The sequence below is a fragment of the Saccharomycodes ludwigii genome, chromosome III (assembly GCF_020623625.1).
Source record: "Saccharomycodes ludwigii strain NBRC 1722 chromosome III, whole genome shotgun sequence".
In the NCBI taxonomy this organism is placed as follows: domain Eukaryota; kingdom Fungi; phylum Ascomycota; class Saccharomycetes; order Saccharomycodales; family Saccharomycodaceae; genus Saccharomycodes; species Saccharomycodes ludwigii.
In genome coordinates, this window is record NC_060202.1 from 1,623,831 (window position 1) to 1,643,317 (window position 19,487).

Below are 19,487 nucleotides of genomic sequence, written 5' to 3' on the forward strand. Positions count from 1 at the left end.
AGAAAAAAAAAAAAATCAAAAGCTGTACAAGTTTGACTGATTGGAATCACACTGTTAAATCTATAACGTTCTTCAGCAAACTGCGCAGTAATGTGAAAAAAAATAGGAGACGAAAGCTTTGCAATCTTCTTCTGCCCCATGACTGAACCACAAGTGGCCGGGTAATGTCCTCCCCCTATTAAAAGTAACCCACAAAGAAATAAAAATAAAAATAAAAATAAAAAAAAAGCTGGGCTGGAATTAATCACAGTTTAAATTCGTTTGATCTGAAAGAAAATCAAAATGAATAAAAAAAAAATACACGTGGTTGTATATTTTTGTACCAGATTACACCGCACAAAACAAAAAATAAAAAAAAATAAAAAAATAAACAGAATTTGGACGACGAGAAAGAGGGAAAAAAAAAATAGTACCATTTATTTAAAACACAAAAAAAGAAAAAGAGAAAAATAAAAAATAAAAAAAGTAATAAAAAAAGTAATAAAAATATAATAAAAAAATTTTTTTTCACAAACTAAACCACATAAGAGTACAATAAAAACAAACCTATAGAGGTAGGATAAAAATATTGCAGTTATTATCATCTTAAGTTGTAAATAAACAATCAAGAAAAGTTGATAGATCAACACGTTGCCCAAGAGACAAGGAAAATTTCTTTGGTAGATATAAAAACAAAAAAAAACAAAAAAAAAAAAAAAAAAAATAAAACCCTCCCCCCCCTCCAACTGACACAATATAGCAAATTACTAATATGTCCGCAATAGCTATAAACCAGAATTCCCATTTATCCACTAATGCAATTACTGGGAATGCCAATAATAGTATCCCTGATTTAAAGAACAATAATTCAAATATAACTCAACAGCAATACAGATCTATGCTTCCTCAGTCCCAAACATCTGTGCCCCAGCAACCACATCACAATAATAATTTTAGTAATACTGCTATTAATAGCAATACAGTAAACACCAATACCAGCACTGCTGCCCAACTACAAAAGGCCAAAGATGACGGTACGGTAGTTGGCCTGCACTATAAAATTGGTAAGAAAATCGGAGAAGGCTCCTTTGGTGTTTTATTCGAAGGTGTTAATCTTATCAACGGTGTGGCAGTAGCTATTAAATTTGAGCCAAGGAAATCCGAGGCACCCCAACTAAAAGATGAATATAGAACTTATAAGATATTAAACGGTACTCCCGGTATTCCTCACGCTTATTATCTGGGTCAGCAAGGCTTGCACAACATTTTAGTTATTGACTTGTTGGGTCCTTCTTTGGAAGATCTATTTGAATGGTGTGGTCGTAGATTTAGTGTTAAGACTGTTGTTCAAGTTGCTGTTCAAATGATCACTTTGATCGAAAATGTTCACAATCATGATTTAATTTATAGAGATATTAAACCAGATAATTTTTTGATTGGTAGACCCGGCGAGCCTGACGAAAATCAAGTTCATTTGATTGATTTTGGTATGGCTAAGCTATACAGAGACCCTAAAACTAAGAAACATATTCCTTACAGAGAAAAGAAATCTTTAAGTGGTACTGCTCGTTACATGTCCATCAACACACATTTGGGTAGAGAACAAAGTAGAAGAGATGATATGGAATCTTTGGGCCATGTTTTTTTCTATTTCCTAAGAGGTCAGTTGCCATGGCAAGGGTTGAAGGCACCAAACAACAAACAAAAATACGAAAAGATTGGTGAAAAAAAGAGAACCACAAATGTTTATGATTTGGCCCAAGGTTTACCTGTCCAATTTGGTAGATACTTAGATATTGTTAGGAACCTAGATTTCGAAGAGGTTCCCGATTATGAGGGTTATAGGCAATTACTAATCAGTGCACTAACTGAAACAGGACAAGAAATGGATGGTGAATATGATTGGATGAAATTAAATGGTGGACGTGGTTGGGATTTATCTATTAATAAAAAACCTAATTTGCATGGATATGGTCGTCCAAATCCACCAAATGAAAAGAAAAAGAAACATTCTAATGGTGTTAAAGTCCCTCAGTCTCAAGTACCACAACAACAAAAACAACACCAACCACAGCCATTGCCTCAAGTACCACCACCATCATCTTCTGCACAACCTTATAATAACATTGGTGCGAACAACAACAACAACAATGCTGCTACCGCACATGTGAACACCGGTTCTGCTCCACTGGACCCCAATTCCTATGAAGCATATCAACAACAAACTGAACAAAAGTATGCTTCTCAAACTAATAAGACCAATCATGGTAATACTACTAGTCGTCATAATAAGGATATCACAGATAAGGATCGTACTGGATACCGCCAACAACAACAAGCTAATTACGTTTCACCAGCAAACGCTCAAAAAACACATTCTAAAGTTGCATCTGCTAATAATAACGGCGGTGTTGGAGGATCCAAAGGCGGTAATGCTAGAGGTGGTAAAAATGCCACCAATAACAAAAACTTTTATAAACAAGACGGTGCATCTGAAACATCTGAAGATAAGGGGATTATGTCTAAATTCGGATGTTGCTAGGTAGTTATCCTTTTATTCTTTTTCCCTTTTAGAAGAGAAAAAGCCCAACTACTAAAAAAATATGAACTGAACAATAAAGGAATAAAATTACCAGTATTATGCCAATCTGATATTCTTTTTTTTCTTTTTCTTTTTCTTTTTCTTTTTTTCTTTTTTTTTTTTTTTTTTTTTTTTTTAAATAATTTTGTTTCTTAAAAAAAAAAATTATTTTTTATTAAAGTTGTTATTATTATTTACTTTATTTATATTTGGATTATGCCTTTTTATATATATATATTATTTAAATTTATCTTATATACGTTGTTAGTAACTACGCTAATTTTGTTTTTAACATAATTTTCATATAGTATGTACGTATTTATAAGACAAAAAGATACAAAGATAGAGTATTTTATCACTTGAGTTTTGAGAAAGGAATTAACGCACATATAATAAGAGTTTAGAAATCCGCTGGTTTTTTCTTTGAGAGAGTTTAAAAATGGACCAGTGGTTCTAAACCAAGAACAAATAAAAATAATAATTGTTATGTGAGGCATTTCTTTATCTTGCTACCAATTCTAGCCAATAGTCCGGCTTACTATATCTCAATACGATTTCTGTGTTTATTATGAATTTCTAGATTCAGTATTCTACAAAATACTATCATCATTAAAATCTTACAAAACGATCTAATATCTTTAATTAAACTTTAAAAAGTTTCTGTAGAGTAATTAATGGAAAAATATAATCTTGATTTTTTTTCATATTTACAAATTGTGCTATAATTCGTAAAAGTTCTTTTGAAATGAGTAGTCTTCAGGTTTTATTACATGGTATGTTTAATAAGATGGCTCACGTTTCTTTTTTTCTTTTATTTTTTTTAATTTTTTTTTTAATTTTTTTTTTAATTTTTTTTTTTTAATTTTTCAAAGGTGGATAAGAATTATAACTTTTTCGTAACAAAGCTTGGATGTCTTCGGCTTTTCTATCATCCATAATTTTTAAAAGTATCAGTTTTATCAAAAGACATTTTCCCTTTTTTGGGATAGTCAGTTAACTATATAAGTTATAAAGGGAGAGAAGGCAAGAAAAAAAATTAATATTAACATCTTACCGGTTAGACAATGGAAGAAGAAATCATTTTTAGTACCAAAACAGCAATAACACATAGTTATTTGCATTCTACATTGGATCAATTTCAATATAAACAATCAACAACATCTACTTTCAATTCGATAGCTTTAATTGAGGCTCCTGGATCCCACAAGTCAAATTATCTTTTTGTTAATCAACCGGGAAAAGCAGTTATTAATGTATACAACATTAAAAAAGAGGGTGTTGAACAAAGGTTACCCGTTGTTGATGCAATGGAATGTACTTGTATTTTGACCAAATCATACAAATTGATAACAAGTAGTAAAACTGCATTATATATCTGGGATTTGGCCAATGGTTTGTTATTAAATTGTATTAAACTAGCGCATTATCAAAAAATCAATAAAATTATCCCCTTTCAAAATGAGAAATATATAGTTACTTGTAGTGAAGACTCTACATTAAAGGTGTGGGAAGTATCAGAGTTGTTACGAGCCGATGCTTATGATAATGACAAAGTTAAATGTTATTGGATGAGTAAGGATCATAATTTGGGTATTACGGATGTCGTAGTCATTGGAGACTCCAATGTGTTCACATCTTCTAAGGATCAGACTATTAGATGCTATAAGTGGGAAAAAATACTTGAAATTGACGACCGTGCTACTAATTCCGATACCAATAGATTTGGCTTATCTTTGAAGTTAACTTATAGTTGTTCAAAACCGGTTTATAGTATTATTGTGGATTCGGCCATAAGATGTATCTATGCTGGTATGCTTGATGAAGTAATTAGTATTCCAGTAATATATAAGCTTGAGGGTGATAGTGTTAATAATGGCGTTACTAAATACGTTAATTTATTAAATTCTAATAATAATGCACCCTCTACTCAAAATGTTTATTCCTGTATTGCTCCTAGTAGTATTAAAAGCCTTAAGACCTCAGATATTTTACAGAAATTCCAAATGAATCAAGTCATAGTTGGTATGGTGATTCATGGCGTTAAAGCGGATAAATTGAACATTAATATGGACTGTACTATTTTATTAGTTGGAGATAGTAACACGGGTAAATTAATCTGTTTGGATACCTATTCCAAACAAGTTTTAAAAGAGATCAATAGTGGGGGTAATATAAATGAATTTACCAATATCATTATTAAACCAGTAGTAAAAGCTGCAAACTTGGGTAATACGTCCACTTCTAATAATGGACATGATAATTGGAAATTTCCCAACTTACAAAGGAGTGTTGCAACTTCAAATGACAACCATGACTTAATATGGAAAAATAATACATTAGGCTCGAAGGAAGAAGAATATATTATCGATACCAAAAAGAATTTGCTGTTGGATGATTTTGAAAGATATTTAAATGATTTTGTGCGTACGGATGAACATCTATTTCATCAATTGGATAATGTAAAAACACACAACATTTTACAATTTGACCATACTGCTCCTAATACCAATTCGAGTAAGGATCAAGAAATTGCTGACCTTAAAGAAACTGTTAAAAAATTAACATCGGCTTACAAAGATTTAAGGGAATTGTATGAGCTTCCTAAATAGAATTTAATCATTCACACAGTTGTATATATATATATATATTTGATTCAATAAAAATTATAGTTTTTATTGCCGTATTTTACTATTAGAACATTTTAGTCTTGTTATAATCGTAAATTTAGTTCGTTTTTTTTTTTTTTTTTTCTTTGACCATTTTAACTTTTAAATAATAGAAAAAAATTAAAAAAATAATCACATTTCTTTTTTTTTTCTTTTTTTTTTTTTTTTTTTTTTTTTTTAAATTTGTACCATTATTATTTCTTCGATCATAATTAAATCTTAGTGCTTTGTGCTTTATATATATATATATATTTTTATTATTATTATTTAGACAGAAAATGGAAATGTGTAAAAAGTAAATTAGCTCAAACCAAATTAAAAAGAAAAGAAAAAAAGCTAGTGAAGGCATATTCAAAAAACATGACAGATATTGGTAATAGCACTGCAACCGGTACTCAAAAATTAACTAAAAAACAATTGAAAGCCAAACAATTTAAAAAAACTAAAGAGGAACGTGAAAAGGAAAAAGATTTGAGGAAGAGAAAAAAGGAAGAAGAGGAAGAGGGAAACGATAAACAGGAATCTGCTGCCCCGTTGAAAAAAAAGAGGAAAACTAGAAGAGGTAAAGGCGGTAAAACCAAGAATAAGAATAGTGGTAATAGATTTATTATATTTGTAGGTAATTTACCATACGATGTGGATAAAACTGATCTAATTGCTCATTTTAAATCAAGTTCTCCCGATGAAATTAGAATAAGATCAGACAAAGGTATTGCCTTTTTAGAATTTGATGGTGCGAAAGATAGCGTAAACATTCAAAGAAGGATGGATAAAGCGTTATTACAGCATAAAACTTTATTGAAGAACAGAAGGATAAATGTCGAATTAACTGCTGGTGGTGGTGGTAACAGCTCTAATAGATTAGAAAAGATTAAAAAGAAGAATGATGTGTTGGATAAAGAAAGAGACGAAAGATTAACTAAATTGAAAAGTGGGAGTGCCACCACTAATAACAATAAAACGAATAATAATACCATTTCTGTTTCATCCACCCATACACATCCAGATAGGTTAAAATTGCTAAAATAGTATAATAAGATAATTGTATATGTACCGATGTAATGCGAACATTATTAATCTGAAACCTCTTGGAATAAAAGCAAAATCTTAACTAACCTTGCAATGTGGGATTTGTTCGATATTTAGAAAATAAAAGTAAAAATAAAAGCAAAAATGAAATTTTTTTTTTTTCTTTTTTCTTTTTGTATGTTTGTTAAAGCGTTTTCATTTTTCTGAATTGTTATCCGAGGTCAAACTGTTATTTTGTTCGACTGGAACATCCGTAATAGATTCACCATTCATTATGACAAGAATTTACGTCGCAGTTTGTCTCTTGGAGTATTCGATCACGTACATGGATAGAACTTTATATTTGTTCTCATAGGGCTTTGTATTTAATTAAAAAAGGTTACATATTTCGTAGTTAACAATCTAAATAATGATCCTATTATGACATATGCTGAGTAGTATGTAGATAATAGTGTGTTTTAATATGTGATTTGCAAAATGGGCCTTGTAGTAAATTTGTATTTTGTACGATGGGCGTGTATCCTAACACTTTTCCCGTTTTCCGAAGCGATTTTTTATTGTTGTTGTTGTTTGTTAGACTATTTCCGCATTCGTTATCAGTGATATAAATCTTTTATTTTTTGTCTTATTACTTAAACAAACATTCACTCAGAAATCAGCGTACTTGTAGTTATATAGTGCATTAAAAAAATATAATAGATAACTAGTCAGCTACGTCGTGTTCTGTGCTTTAGTATTGGTAACATTAGATTTTGGTTGTTTGTTTTGCGCGTTTTCCCACTCTGCAGCTTTTTCTACCTTTTTTGTTTTTTTTTTTCTCTTTTTGCTTTTAAAAAAAAAAAAGAAAAAGAAAAAGAAAAAAAAAAAAAAAAAAAAAAAAAAAAAATAAAAGTTGCAGTCATAGAAATTATCAATGTTGTCGCTAAAAAGAAAAAGTATTTATCTATTTATTTTCATAAACAATCTCTTAACTTCTACTCCCTTTTCTTTTTGTATTTTTTCATATCTTTCAATAATAAAATTTTTAAAAAAAAAAAAAAAAAAAAAAAAAAAAAATTTAAAATTTAAAATTTAAAATTTAAAATATTAAAGTAAAATAAAATATATTTAGAGTTAAAAAAACTTTATTATCCCAATAATATATCAAGCAATTATCTCAATTCATAAGTGATTTTACTTACATTCCCTTAAATATTAACCAAGAAAAAAGAAAGCATAATCCTCAAGCATAAAAATACAAAATATGTCTTCTTTAACCAAATTACTACAAGAAAAAAAAAAGTTAGAACAAATACAAAGTGTTAATGGCGTCCCTAATGCTGCTAATAATGTGAGTAGTATAACTACTATTGCAGAGCAGAAAGGAAAGGAGACGGGGCGAGATATTTCTGCTTCTATTGATGACAATGTAACCACTAGTTCTGAACCAAGTGTTAAAAAATCATTGTATAAAACAGATTATGAAAAAAACAGTATACCTAACAATACACCTACTAATACTATAAATAATCAAAGACAAAATCAACCAATTCCATCCTTAAATGTCAATGGTAATGGGTTTTCTTCTAGTTTTATTTCGAACAATTTTGCTCATACCGCTACATATGGGTCGTCTAATAGAACAAGTGAGTTCAAAGGTCCTAATTCCTTTTCACAAAGAAATTATCCGTCCTTGTCTTCTAGTATTCCATATTCAGTACCCAATCATAGTGGCAATAATACTACTCCCTCTTCTAACTCAACTTCCACTGCTAGTTCTCCAAAACAACCACAATCATTGAATACAAATAATGTTAATGTTACCGCTAGTAATTTTTCTTCTTCTACACCTAATAACAATTCTAATTGGTTGGAAAATTCAGGTTTATTACCAAATAATATAGCTGTAATTAATTCCAATATTATTGCATCTCCCAAAGTTGATACTGTTGAGCCAAGATTTGTTATTTCCAAACAGAAGTTCCATGAGAGTAGACAGCAGCAGCATCATAATGGTGGTAGTGGCGGTACTAGTGCTGCTACGAGCAATAATGCTAGTAGTAGCAACAACAATAGTAATAATACGCATAGTGATTCGGGATCCAGGTCCAATTCATTGACATCGCAATTAGGCAATTTATTCTTCAACTCTAGTAATAGCGGTGGCAGTCATACACATCACAGTCACAGTAGCAACAATAACAATAGTACTACTAGGTCGAAGCGTAGTGCTAGTATTAATAGCACGCATAATAACAATAGTACGTCAGCAACTACCGCTAATACATCAACTTCCAGTACCAGTGTTCCTAAGCCTATTCGAGCAAGGCAAAGTAACATTTATAGTGTTTCTAGAACACCAGTTTCGTCTTATACTGACTCCTTTATTGGTTCACCGTCCTCTCTTCATGAAAATCCGCCGAATCAACAGTTTATTCCCAGATCACGTCATTCTTCCATTGTAGACTTTAAAAGATTTTTCAAAAAATCTTCTTCTAACACAACGACTGCCATTTCGACCCACAGCACCTCTCCAGTCACACCTGTAGGTGGTTCAGGCGGTGGCATGGGTGCTACTAATAGTAATTCGAGTAGTTTTAATGGACCCAGCAGTCATGGTAGTTCTAACAGCGACTTGATTTATGGTAGTACGTTATCTCAACAAACTTCACATACTAGTTCTAATAATACTAATACTAAGCTGCCCTTTCATAAAAGATATATTAAAACTGGCGATGATTTAGGTGCAGGTGCAGGTGGTAGTGTCAAAGTTGTAAAGAGGATTAGCGATAATAAAATATTTGCAGTCAAGGAATTTAGAGCCAAATATGAAAATGAAACTAAGAGGGATTACATTAAGAAAATCACTAGTGAATATTGTATTGGTACCACTTTACGTCATCCAAATATCGTTGAAACTATTGAAATTGTCTATGACGAAAACAGAGTTTTTCAAGTCATGGAATATTGTGATTTTGACTTATTTGCCATTGTTATGAGTAATAAAATGTCTTATGAAGAGATTTGTTGTTGTTTCAAACAAATTTTAAATGGTGTCGAGTATCTACACAGCATTGGTCTAGCGCATCGTGATTTGAAATTAGATAATTGTGTAGTTAATAATAATGGGATTGTTAAATTGATTGATTTTGGTGCAGCTGTTGTATTTTCTTATCCTTTTTCCCAGAAATTAGTAACATCTAGTGGTATTGTTGGTAGTGATCCATATTTGGCCCCTGAAGTTTGTATTTTTAGTAAATATGATCCTCGTCCAGTCGATGTTTGGTCTGTTGCCATGATTTTTGTTTGTATGATATTGAAGAAATTCCCTTGGAAAATTCCCAAGTTAAAAGATAATTCCTTTAAGTTGTTTTGTAGTGGCAGAGATTGTGATTCCTTAAGTGCATTAGTGACTAAAACACCTAATCCCCCAAGTTATGAGGATGCTGCAACCGACAAGACTGCTACTTCAACACCAACACCAACACCAACACCAACACCCAATAAACCCAATAGCAATAATCCTTCTGATCCTGATAATGTTAATATCGGTCCTCAAAGGTTGTTACATAATTTGCCTGAAGAAACACATCACATTATAGGCAGAATGGTAGATTTGGCTCCTGCTTGTAGAGCTAATATTGATGAAATTATGAGCGACCCATGGATTGAAGGTATCGAAATGTGTTTTGTAGATGATAATGCTCATGTTATCTGTGCTGAAAACCATACACATACTATTGTGGACCAAAGTGTTGCTCACATTGCGGGTTTAGAAAAAAAGAAGAATTCTAAGAAGAGTTGAGTTACGGCATAATTTTCTTTTCTTTTCTTTTCTTTTCTTTTTTTTTTTTTTTGTAATTATCATTGTTATTATTATTGGGAGAGATTTTTAATGAAGTGTGGAAGATAAATGGAAATAAGTTAAGTTTTGTTATTGTATTTATTTAGTTTTTTAAATTGCTGCTTAAGTGACCTCTTCATCATTGCCACTAATATTTATCTTACACATTCTTTGTCTTTGTTAGCATATTACTTTATTTCCTTTTTTTTTTTTTAATTTTATTTTTTTGTTTGTTTGTTTTAATTGAATTCTACATTATTTTTATTATTATTATTATCATTATTATTATTCTCTATCTGTTCATGCCTTACATGTCAATATAAATATCATATGAATTATGTATATTTTTTTTTTTTATTGTATAATGTTATTGATTTTGTATGTAAATTGTTATGCAATTTGGCTTGCTCGGATTAATTTGTATACCTGACATTTCTAACTAGTGAACTGCAATACCGACTCGATTCGGCTTTGAATTTCCAGATTTAAATTTTTGATTTAATATCCGGGTAAATGTATATAATATCCTTTTTTTATAAACAAGAAAAAAAAAAAAAAAAAAAAAAAAAAAAAAAAAAAAAAGTTTTTCATTGAAAAATAATTCCACAGAACTCTACTAAATCTTCTAGCATATATCAATATACATACACATATATAACCAATATTTTACCTTTTTTAATTAGTTAAAAGTAAGATATTGAAGAGAAAAAAGGGGAAAATAAAAATAGTGTTTAATTAATTAAATAAATAAAACAATCGCTATAATATAAATATTAAAAGCAACATGTCAGCTAAAAATCTAATAGTCAAATTAATAGTAGGTGCTGGCCAAGCTGCTCCATCTCCACCAGTCGGACCGGCTTTAGGTTCTAAAGGTATAAAAGCCATGGATTTCTGTAAAGAATTTAATGCTCGAACAGCCAATTATCAAGTCGGTGTACCAATACCAGTTTTGATAACTATTAAGCCAGATAGATCTTTTCAATTTGAAATGAAATCACCACCAACAGGGTATTTGTTATTGAAAGCTTTAAACAAAGATAAAGGACATGGTCAGCCTAGTGCTACTAATAATATCGGGACTTTAAGTCTAAAGCATATTTATGAAATTGCCAAAATTAAGAAGACTGATAATAGGCATACTTCTTTGGATATAAAGGGTATTGTCAAAAGCATCGTTGGGGTTGCTAGGAGTATGGGCATTAAAGTTATCCCATGATTTAATTTTATTGTTTATACAGTATAGATGATAATTAATATAGTTTACCTGTAGATAGTTTTTTTTTTTATATATATTATCAATTTTTATAAAAAAAAAAAAAAATCAAAATCAAAATAAAATAAAATAAAATAAAAGGCTAGAGGGGGGCAAGATATCAAAAATGTAAGAACCAATTGAAACTTTGCTATGTTTTATTGTTACTCTGTATTCAGTATTACCATTTATCATGAAATATAAGTACAATTAAAAGGTATGTTTTAATATACAGTGCTGATATATACACAAATAATTTAAGCAAAAAAAGCATACACACACACACACATGTATATATATATTTACTATATAATTTAATAACTACGTCTTTTATGCTTATTGATGTTTTTTTTGTTTTTTTGCTTTTTTTTATTATTGCTGTAATGTTTTTTGTTATTCTTTTTATCAAAATCTCTTTTACGTTTTAGATTATTTGCCAAAGTTTTTTGGTGGTTTGCCTCATCATTTTCATTGTTAGCATATTCGTCTTCTTCTTTAGTTTTTACACTTTTCGGAGTCAGTCTAGTATAAATCAGATAATAAGCATTTGGTTCAGCCAAAACCTGTTTTTCCGTGATCTTGTTAATATATTCATCGTCATAAGTAGCCCAACTTCCATCTGGTTGTTTGCAATGAGCTACATAATGACCAGAACTTAAGGATCTGCCTTCATGAACAACAACTCCAATCAACTGATATTTAACAGGCTCATTGGTTTTGCTCGTTGTCTCGTTCTTGTCCATGTATGAGGATAAATCTAATAAACTTTGATAAGCAATACCTTGTTTCATTTTGGACGATTGAACACCATCAAATCTAAATCTTTTTAAATGCACAACCAAAGTTTCTGGGGCTCTCATAATAGTATTGGTTTTAAGCGCATGTGTCCTTTTACCACATTTCTCACAAACATATCCATTATTATCTTTTTCATTTTTAATTAACTCTGGTTGGAAGAAATCACTAATGGCCTTTTCAACACTATAATTCTTACCGTATGTTGAATTTCCATTGCTGTATCCAACTGGGCCGTTATTTGTACTGTTGATACTATTTTCATTTGTATTAGTAGAACTAGCGTTGTGATTATTCATAGTATCAGAAGTAACATCAATTGCGTCATTATTTACTTTGCTTGAAAAATGTCTTGTATTATGGGACTTTGTTGCTGTCTCGTCACTCCCAGTAGTAGTGGTAAGAATATTGTTATTGGTATCAGTGGCAGAAGTAGCGGCACTAGTATCTTGGTTCAAGTTTGATACACTATAATTTTTTTTTTCTTTTTTCAAGTTCAAAGATAAATCATAAAATAATTGCTCAGTGGTCGAAATTGCCTGACAAGATTTGCATAAAACTTTTTGCTTCAACATTCCACCGAAAATATCATAAATAATACTTTCAACCATTTTGTGACCTTTAGGAACACTATCTTCTTGTAATCTACTCATCAAAGACATAAAATATTCGTGAGAATCTTCTTGCTGCCAGACACTCATCATGCAATTAATATCCTCCAATCTATTAATTAATTTTTTGGGATTGAAATAGCCTTTGGAGGCTTTCTTGTTTAGAGAGATATTATTACCGTCAATGTGATCAATATTATTGACATTTACATTGTTGTAACCATCCAACCAAAGTCTTTTACTAGTTTCAGCTAAGATTTGAGTAACCGAATCTTTTTTAATGGTGTCCTTATAAACCCCTTTTAAAACATCCAAAAGATAGTATTCAATAGCAGGGATATGTAATAAAGCTTGGACAGCAGCATTGGTGTAGCAAGTTACACCATGGTTCAATAAGCCCATCGGTTTCAATTTTTTAAAAACATTGTCCCAATTCTTGATAATTCTTCTTGGTGGGTTTGATCCTTTATCATTAGGGTCCTCACAAAATCTGTATACATCAGAAAGTTCCACTGCCTTATGTGAAATGACTTGTGGAGATTTTACTGATGGGGATGATGAGCTTTCATTAAGTTTTTTAGGTTGTTGTGGGTGATCTTTTTTTTCTTTACTTTTTTCTTTACTTTTTTTTTTTTTTTTTTCTTTTTGTTCGTCATCATCTTCATCATCATCGTCTTCGCCATCATCATCATCATCATCATCTTTTTCTTCTTCTTCTTTTTCATCATCATCATCATCCTCATCATCATCTTCTTCCTCTTCTTCTTCTTCTTCTTTCTCTTCGTGTTCTTCTCTTCCTTTAGCTTCTTCATATTCTTCATCGTTATCTTCTTCATCTTCATCTTCTTCTTCTGCTTTTTTTTCTAAATATTCTAAGGTTTTTTTATGCAATTCTTCACTTTCATCGATAGATAGATTCATATCTGAAGATAACGTGGGTGATTTTGAATCATGTGAAGCAAAAATACTCCCATTATGTATAACGTTATTATTACTGGTATTGTCACTGCTTTCGCTATCTTGATCTTCGTAATAAGTTTCATCATTTTCATATTTAGTAGCACTTTCTTGTGCTGATTTATAATCAGAATCAGAAGATGACGAGGTATTAATCCTATCAGTAATAGTAATACCAGTATTGTTAATATTCTTGTTGTTGTTGTTATTTTTATCATTATTATTGCTACTCTTTTTGCTTTTAGTAGATTTTTTTGTCAATGGTAAACCCTCCATTTCAAAATCAAACTCTTCGCTAATACTAATGCTAGTTGGGTCTTTAATTTTGATTTCATTATCATTATTTATATGAGTGGCAGCATCCTTAATAGTACCAAAAATTTTCTGAACACCTTCATCAATATCTTTATTATTCTTAGCTGGAAAGTCGTCTATTTCCTGTTGGTTGTTTTCTTTTATATTATCGGTATTTAAATCAATTTTTGCACCTATAAACTTTTCCACAGATTTATCAAAACTTTGATCCATTTTTGTCAAAGTTTTTTTGAACAAGTCTTCCCCTTCAACATCAAAATCATCTTCATTGTTGTTGTCATTTTGTTCGCCTTTGATAGGACTATAGAATTCATCGCTCAACTCAACATAAGCATCATCGTCATTAATTATTCCAGTATTACTTGTTGTCTGTTTCTTTATTTTCTTGGTAGCCTTATTGTTGGTTTTGTTATCATTGTTGCCTGCTGAAACATATAATCCAATTGCTTCTTGTAAACTACTAGGCAATTTTCTTTTCTTTTCAGACTTAGATTCAGAATAATTATTGGTCTCTCTGTCCATGTTATTATTGTCTAATGTATCAAGATTATCCTTTTTTCTTTTGTTGCTATTTGTGCTATTGATTTTAGATATAATCAAATATGAGGATGGTTTAATATCGACTGTATCTGGTGTTTTAGAAATTATAAACGGCACTGGATTAGAAACGATCCTATCTACTAACGGTTTCAATGAAGTTTCGTCCTTGGTGTTAGTTTTATTGGTATTAGTATCTGGTATCTTTAGCATTCCTCCAAAACCAAAGTCAAAGTCAAATATTATTTAATTTCTTCTTTTTTTTTTATCTGTTTAAAATTATTAATATTGAAAAGAAAAAAAAGGAGAATTGTAATAAATATAAGACCTTTATTACTATTAACTATAATAGTATTTGATTTATTTTACTAGTGTTTACCACTACTTTTTTCTTTTTTCTTTTTTCTTTTTTCTTTTTTTTCTTTTTTTTTTTTTTTTTTTTTTCTATTTTTCTTGAACTTTGACATTTGTTCACACGTTTCTTTTTTTCTTTCTTTTTTTTTTTCTTTTTTTTTTTTTGTTCACTTTTCTTTTTTTTTTCTAAGGGTAAAACTTTAACAATCGAGAGAGAAACAAAAAAAAAAAAAAAGTAAATAATCGGATTTCGCACAACTGAGAGAAACGGACAAAAAAGTAAATGTGGGTTAAGAAGAAGAAGAAGAAGAAGAAGAAGGCGATTCCTTTTATCCGATTTGTTCCTTGCTCACTTGCACCCCCCCCCCCCCCCCTCCCGCCTTCCTCAGGCTATTATGGGGTGTCTAAGATCTCCACTTGCTTGCTCGTATTTTTTTTTTTTTTTTTTTTTTTAATGTTATTTACAGTGATTATGTATGGTATCTATTTATAGAAACAACCGCAAACATATACAAAAAAAAAAAAAAAAGAAAAAGAGAGGAAGTATTTGCCCGTTAGTTTCCGACGAATGCAAATAGAAATTAAATTAATTTGCTATAAACAAATAGAATGGAGATTTATTACCGCCCATCACCCATTTTTATTTGTGCCTAGATTTATTATCATTAGTGACAACTATTAATTCTTGTTTACAAAACAAACTTATCAAATTTATTTATGTTTTTAACGATAAGAAAGAAATAAATAAATAACTTACGATGACTTACATCTTCTTTAAGTTAGTGGCTTGTCATTTACCAATGACCATATTACTACTAATATTATTACTTTATTTTTACTTTGTGTCTTACATTATCAAATATTCTAAAATGAAAACATAAATGATGCCTTTCAAGTTCCAATTAAGGTCAGTTGACCTTTTGAGGTATTTTTTTTTCCCCCTCCCCCCCCCTCTGTTTTCATTTTTATCCTTTCACCTTGTCTTTAGCTTTCAATCACTATTGAAACTCTTAGTAACATCGTTTATTTACCCTTGAAAACAGATAGCATAATGTCCAACTAATTTGATGACTCTCCACGTTCCTCTCTATTATTCTAATATTAATTTTTAAAACTATATACACACTCGTCTTCTTTCCTTTCTCGCCTATAAACAACTCTGGCGGCTAAATAATTCAAATCAAAAATAAAATTTGTATATATAAAAGAAAGAGCATTTCATTTTAATTGATGAAATGAACAAATATTTCTAATTCACTTTCCTTTTAATTTTTTTTTTTTTTTTTTTAATTTTCTATCTATATTATTGCTGATGATATAAGGTTTCATTAATATCTATCTTAACAAGAAAAAAAAATATCAATAACAATTATACTCACAAACAAATAAATAAATAAATAAACACAAAAAAAATAATGTCTAACTTACCAGATTTAGCTTCTTTGTCCATTTCTTCAAATGCAGATTATCCTCACCTAGATTTCCCGGGTAAAGAACAACAAAAGGAAGCCGTTATTGACATTCTAGATAAACAAGGTTTTATTCCAGAAACTGTTATTGAAGAGGAAGTAGAATGGTTTTACACTAATTTAGGTATTGATGACCAATTTTTCAGTAAAGAAACTAATGACACCATTGCTAACTTGGTTTTATCTTTATATTGCTCTAAAGTGGATTCAATTGTTAAGTCAAAATTGTCTCCTTTATCATTCTCGCCAGTATCCTCTTCTTCAACCAATAATACTAGTGCCTTAACGATTACTAACAAAGTTGTTACTGAAAATCATGCTATTTATATGGATAGTAATATTCCAAGCAGGTATGACGTAGAAATTGATGATAAATACTTAGACAACTCTACCTCTACAACAAGTTATCGTTTACAATCTTTCCAGAAGGTAAGCTCTGGTATCAAAATCACCTTTATATACGAAAATGATTTCCCAAATAATGAAAACAAAGACCAAAGCATTGAGTCAATCTCAGATTCGAATTTATTAAACACCATTTCCTTCCAAAATAAAAAATTATATCAGCTAATTTTGAACAAAGTTGGTGAAAGAGAGGGGCCAGTTATCCAAGCATTACCCTCTGTTGCTAACCCTGATGAATTGAGAATTGTTATTGGTTACAAGAAGCACAGTGCCAAGCACTATTATAGCTCCTTATGCAAACTATTTTCGTATTACAATGTTATTCCTAACAAAATTTTCTTGGAAAGTTTTGCCAATGACATGAACATTTTTTCTATCTATATTTCTAAAAAGGACAACAATGGCGTTGAGGGACAAAATTTTGAAATGATTATTAATCAAATTGTCAAAGAATGTTCTCTATTGTATTGTATTCCAACCACCTACTTTGATCAAGTGTCTCAATTTTCTCCTCAAGAGGCTATCTATGCCCATATTGGTTCTATTTTCATTAACCATTTCATTGATAGAATTGGTAAATTTGATGGTGAATCTAAATTGGATTTGAATTCTATCAATAATGATTTATTGGAAATCATTATTGCTTTGAAGAAAAAATTAAGAACTCAATCATATAGTCAAACTTTTATCATGGAAACTTTAGTCAAACACAAAGATATTGTTTGTAAACTATTTAAAAACTTTGCCCTAATTCATTACATAAGTTCCAATTCTGTTACAGCTAGTACCGGTTTACAACACACTACATTATCCTACCAAAGGTTGGAAACTGTCGAACCATTTGCTAACGAGGAAAGTTTTGAAAATACCTTATTAAAAGTTGTTCCAAGTGATGATTCTCCAGATTATTTGATTTTGAAAACATTAAACATCTTTAATAAGTCTATTTTAAAGACAAACTTTTTCATTACTAGGAAAGTTGCTATTTCATTTAGATTGATTCCAAATTTTATTTTGAACAATGATGAGTTTCCAGATGTTCCCTATGGTATTTTCTTTGTTGTCGGTTCTACTTTTAAGGGATTTCACATTAGATTCAGAGATATTGCACGTGGTGGTATTAGAATTGTCTGTTCTAAAAATGAAGACGTCTATGAGACTAATTCTAAGATGATGATTGAAGAAAATTACAATTTGGCTTCTACCCAACAAAAGAAAAACAAAGACATCCCAGAAGGCGGTTCTAAAGGTGTTATCTTAATGAATACTGGGTTATTAAATACGCAGGATACCTTTATTGCTTTTCAAAAATATGTTGATTCTATTATCGATATTTTAATTAAAGATCCATTGAAAGAGCAATATGTTGATTTGTTAGGTGTCAATGAAATTTTATTTTTTGGTCCAGATGAAGGTACCGCTACATTTGTTGATTGGGCTACCACACATGCTAGAAAGAGAAATTGTCCATGGTGGAAATCTTTTTTAACTGGTAAATCTCAAGATTTGGGCGGTATACCTCACGATGTTTATGGTATGACTTCATTAGGTGTCCGTGCGTTTGTTGAAAGTATTTATGAAAAAGAAGATTTGCTTGACTCCAAAGTTTACAAGTTTCAAACTGGTGGTCCAGATGGTGATTTAGGCTCCAATGAAATTTTGTTATCATCCAAAAATGAAGTATATGTAGCCATTGTTGACGGATCTGGTGTTATCGTTGATCCTCAAGGTTTAGATAAGAATGAGTTAGCTTCTTTAGCTGAAAAAAGAGTCACATGTAGTCATTATGACTTGGCCAAATTAAGCACCACTGGTTTTTTTGTATCTGTTGATGCCATTGATTTCAAATTACCAAATGGTGAAATTGTTCCTAATGGTACTACTTTTAGAAACAAATTTCATACTGATGTTTTCAAATATGTTGAAAAGGTTGATATTTTTGTCCCATGTGGCGGTAGACCAAGCAGTATTAATTTATCGAATTTACATTGTTTCATCGATCCTAAGACCAACAAAGTGAGGATTCCATATATTGTTGAGGGTGCTAACTTGTTTATTACCCAAGCGGCTAAGATTGCCTTGGAGGAACATGGCTGTGTTTTGTTTAAAGATGCTACTGCTAATAAAGGTGGTGTCACTTCTTCATCTATGGAAGTTTTGGCCTCATTAGCTTTAAATGATGATGATTTTGTCAAGATTTTTGTTGGTAATGTTAATGGTACCTATGACAAATACGTTAAGTTTGTTCAGCAAAAAATTAAAGCCAATGCTGAAGCTGAGTTCCATCAATTATGGGATACACATGAAAAAATTGGCACTCCTATGGCTACTCTATCCAACACGTTATCTGCTTCCATCAATAAATTAAATGATGATTTGATTAATTCTAGTGAATTATGGTCGAATGATTTGAAATTACGTAATTACTTATTATTAGAATGCGTTATTCCAAAGATCTTGGTTGATATTGCTGGCAAAGATAAAATTTTGAACAATATTCCAGAAGCTTATTTGAAGGCTATGTTAAGTGCTTATTTATCTAGTACATTTGTTTATAAGTATGGTATTATTGATATTAATATGGGTCACTTTTTGGAATTTATTGGTGATTTAAATAGAAAATCAGTTAGTGCTTGAACTTATTTTATTATTATTATATATATATATATATATATATATTTATGTGTTGAAATATCTTTATTTAAAAAATA

At 30.4% G+C, this 19,487-nt stretch overlaps 7 protein-coding genes across 7 annotated transcripts; 6 read left to right on the forward strand and 1 right to left on the reverse strand.

Annotated features, from left to right (window-relative positions):
- Positions 1-751: 751 nt before the first annotated feature.
- YCK2 (serine/threonine protein kinase YCK2) lies at positions 752-2,521 on the forward strand (the record flags this gene model as incomplete). Its single annotated transcript, XM_046077618.1, has 1 exon — positions 752-2,521. The coding sequence occupies one exon, from the start codon at positions 752-754 to the stop codon at positions 2,519-2,521; it is 1,770 nt and encodes a 589-aa protein (XP_045935410.1).
- A 1,103-nt stretch (positions 2,522-3,624) lies between these two features.
- On the forward strand, positions 3,625-5,169 carry IPI3 (chromatin-binding/pre-rRNA-processing protein IPI3; the record flags this gene model as incomplete). Its single annotated transcript, XM_046077619.1, has 1 exon — positions 3,625-5,169. The coding sequence occupies one exon, from the start codon at positions 3,625-3,627 to the stop codon at positions 5,167-5,169; it is 1,545 nt and encodes a 514-aa protein (XP_045935411.1).
- Positions 5,170-5,586: 417 nt separating this feature from the next.
- Positions 5,587-6,255, forward strand: NOP6 (Nop6p; the record flags this gene model as incomplete). The annotated part of the gene is made up of 1 exon (XM_046081582.1): positions 5,587-6,255. One exon carries the CDS (start codon positions 5,587-5,589, stop codon positions 6,253-6,255), a length of 669 nt encoding a protein of 222 aa, XP_045935412.1.
- A 1,243-nt stretch (positions 6,256-7,498) lies between these two features.
- On the forward strand, positions 7,499-10,039 carry NPR1 (serine/threonine protein kinase NPR1; the record flags this gene model as incomplete). The annotated part of the gene is made up of 1 exon (XM_046077620.1): positions 7,499-10,039. The coding sequence occupies one exon, from the start codon at positions 7,499-7,501 to the stop codon at positions 10,037-10,039; it is 2,541 nt and encodes an 846-aa protein (XP_045935413.1).
- Positions 10,040-10,862: 823 nt separating this feature from the next.
- MRPL19 (mitochondrial 54S ribosomal protein uL11m) lies at positions 10,863-11,297 on the forward strand (the record flags this gene model as incomplete). The annotated part of the gene is made up of 1 exon (XM_046077621.1): positions 10,863-11,297. The coding sequence occupies one exon, from the start codon at positions 10,863-10,865 to the stop codon at positions 11,295-11,297; it is 435 nt and encodes a 144-aa protein (XP_045935414.1).
- Positions 11,298-11,647: 350 nt separating this feature from the next.
- UBP10 (ubiquitin-specific protease UBP10) lies at positions 11,648-14,761 on the reverse strand (the record flags this gene model as incomplete). The annotated part of the gene is made up of 1 exon (XM_046077622.1): positions 11,648-14,761. The coding sequence occupies one exon, from the start codon at positions 14,759-14,761 to the stop codon at positions 11,648-11,650; it is 3,114 nt and encodes a 1,037-aa protein (XP_045935415.1).
- A 1,556-nt stretch (positions 14,762-16,317) lies between these two features.
- On the forward strand, positions 16,318-19,413 carry GDH2 (glutamate dehydrogenase (NAD(+)); the record flags this gene model as incomplete). The annotated part of the gene is made up of 1 exon (XM_046077623.1): positions 16,318-19,413. The coding sequence occupies one exon, from the start codon at positions 16,318-16,320 to the stop codon at positions 19,411-19,413; it is 3,096 nt and encodes a 1,031-aa protein (XP_045935416.1).
- Positions 19,414-19,487: the final 74 nt, after the last annotated feature.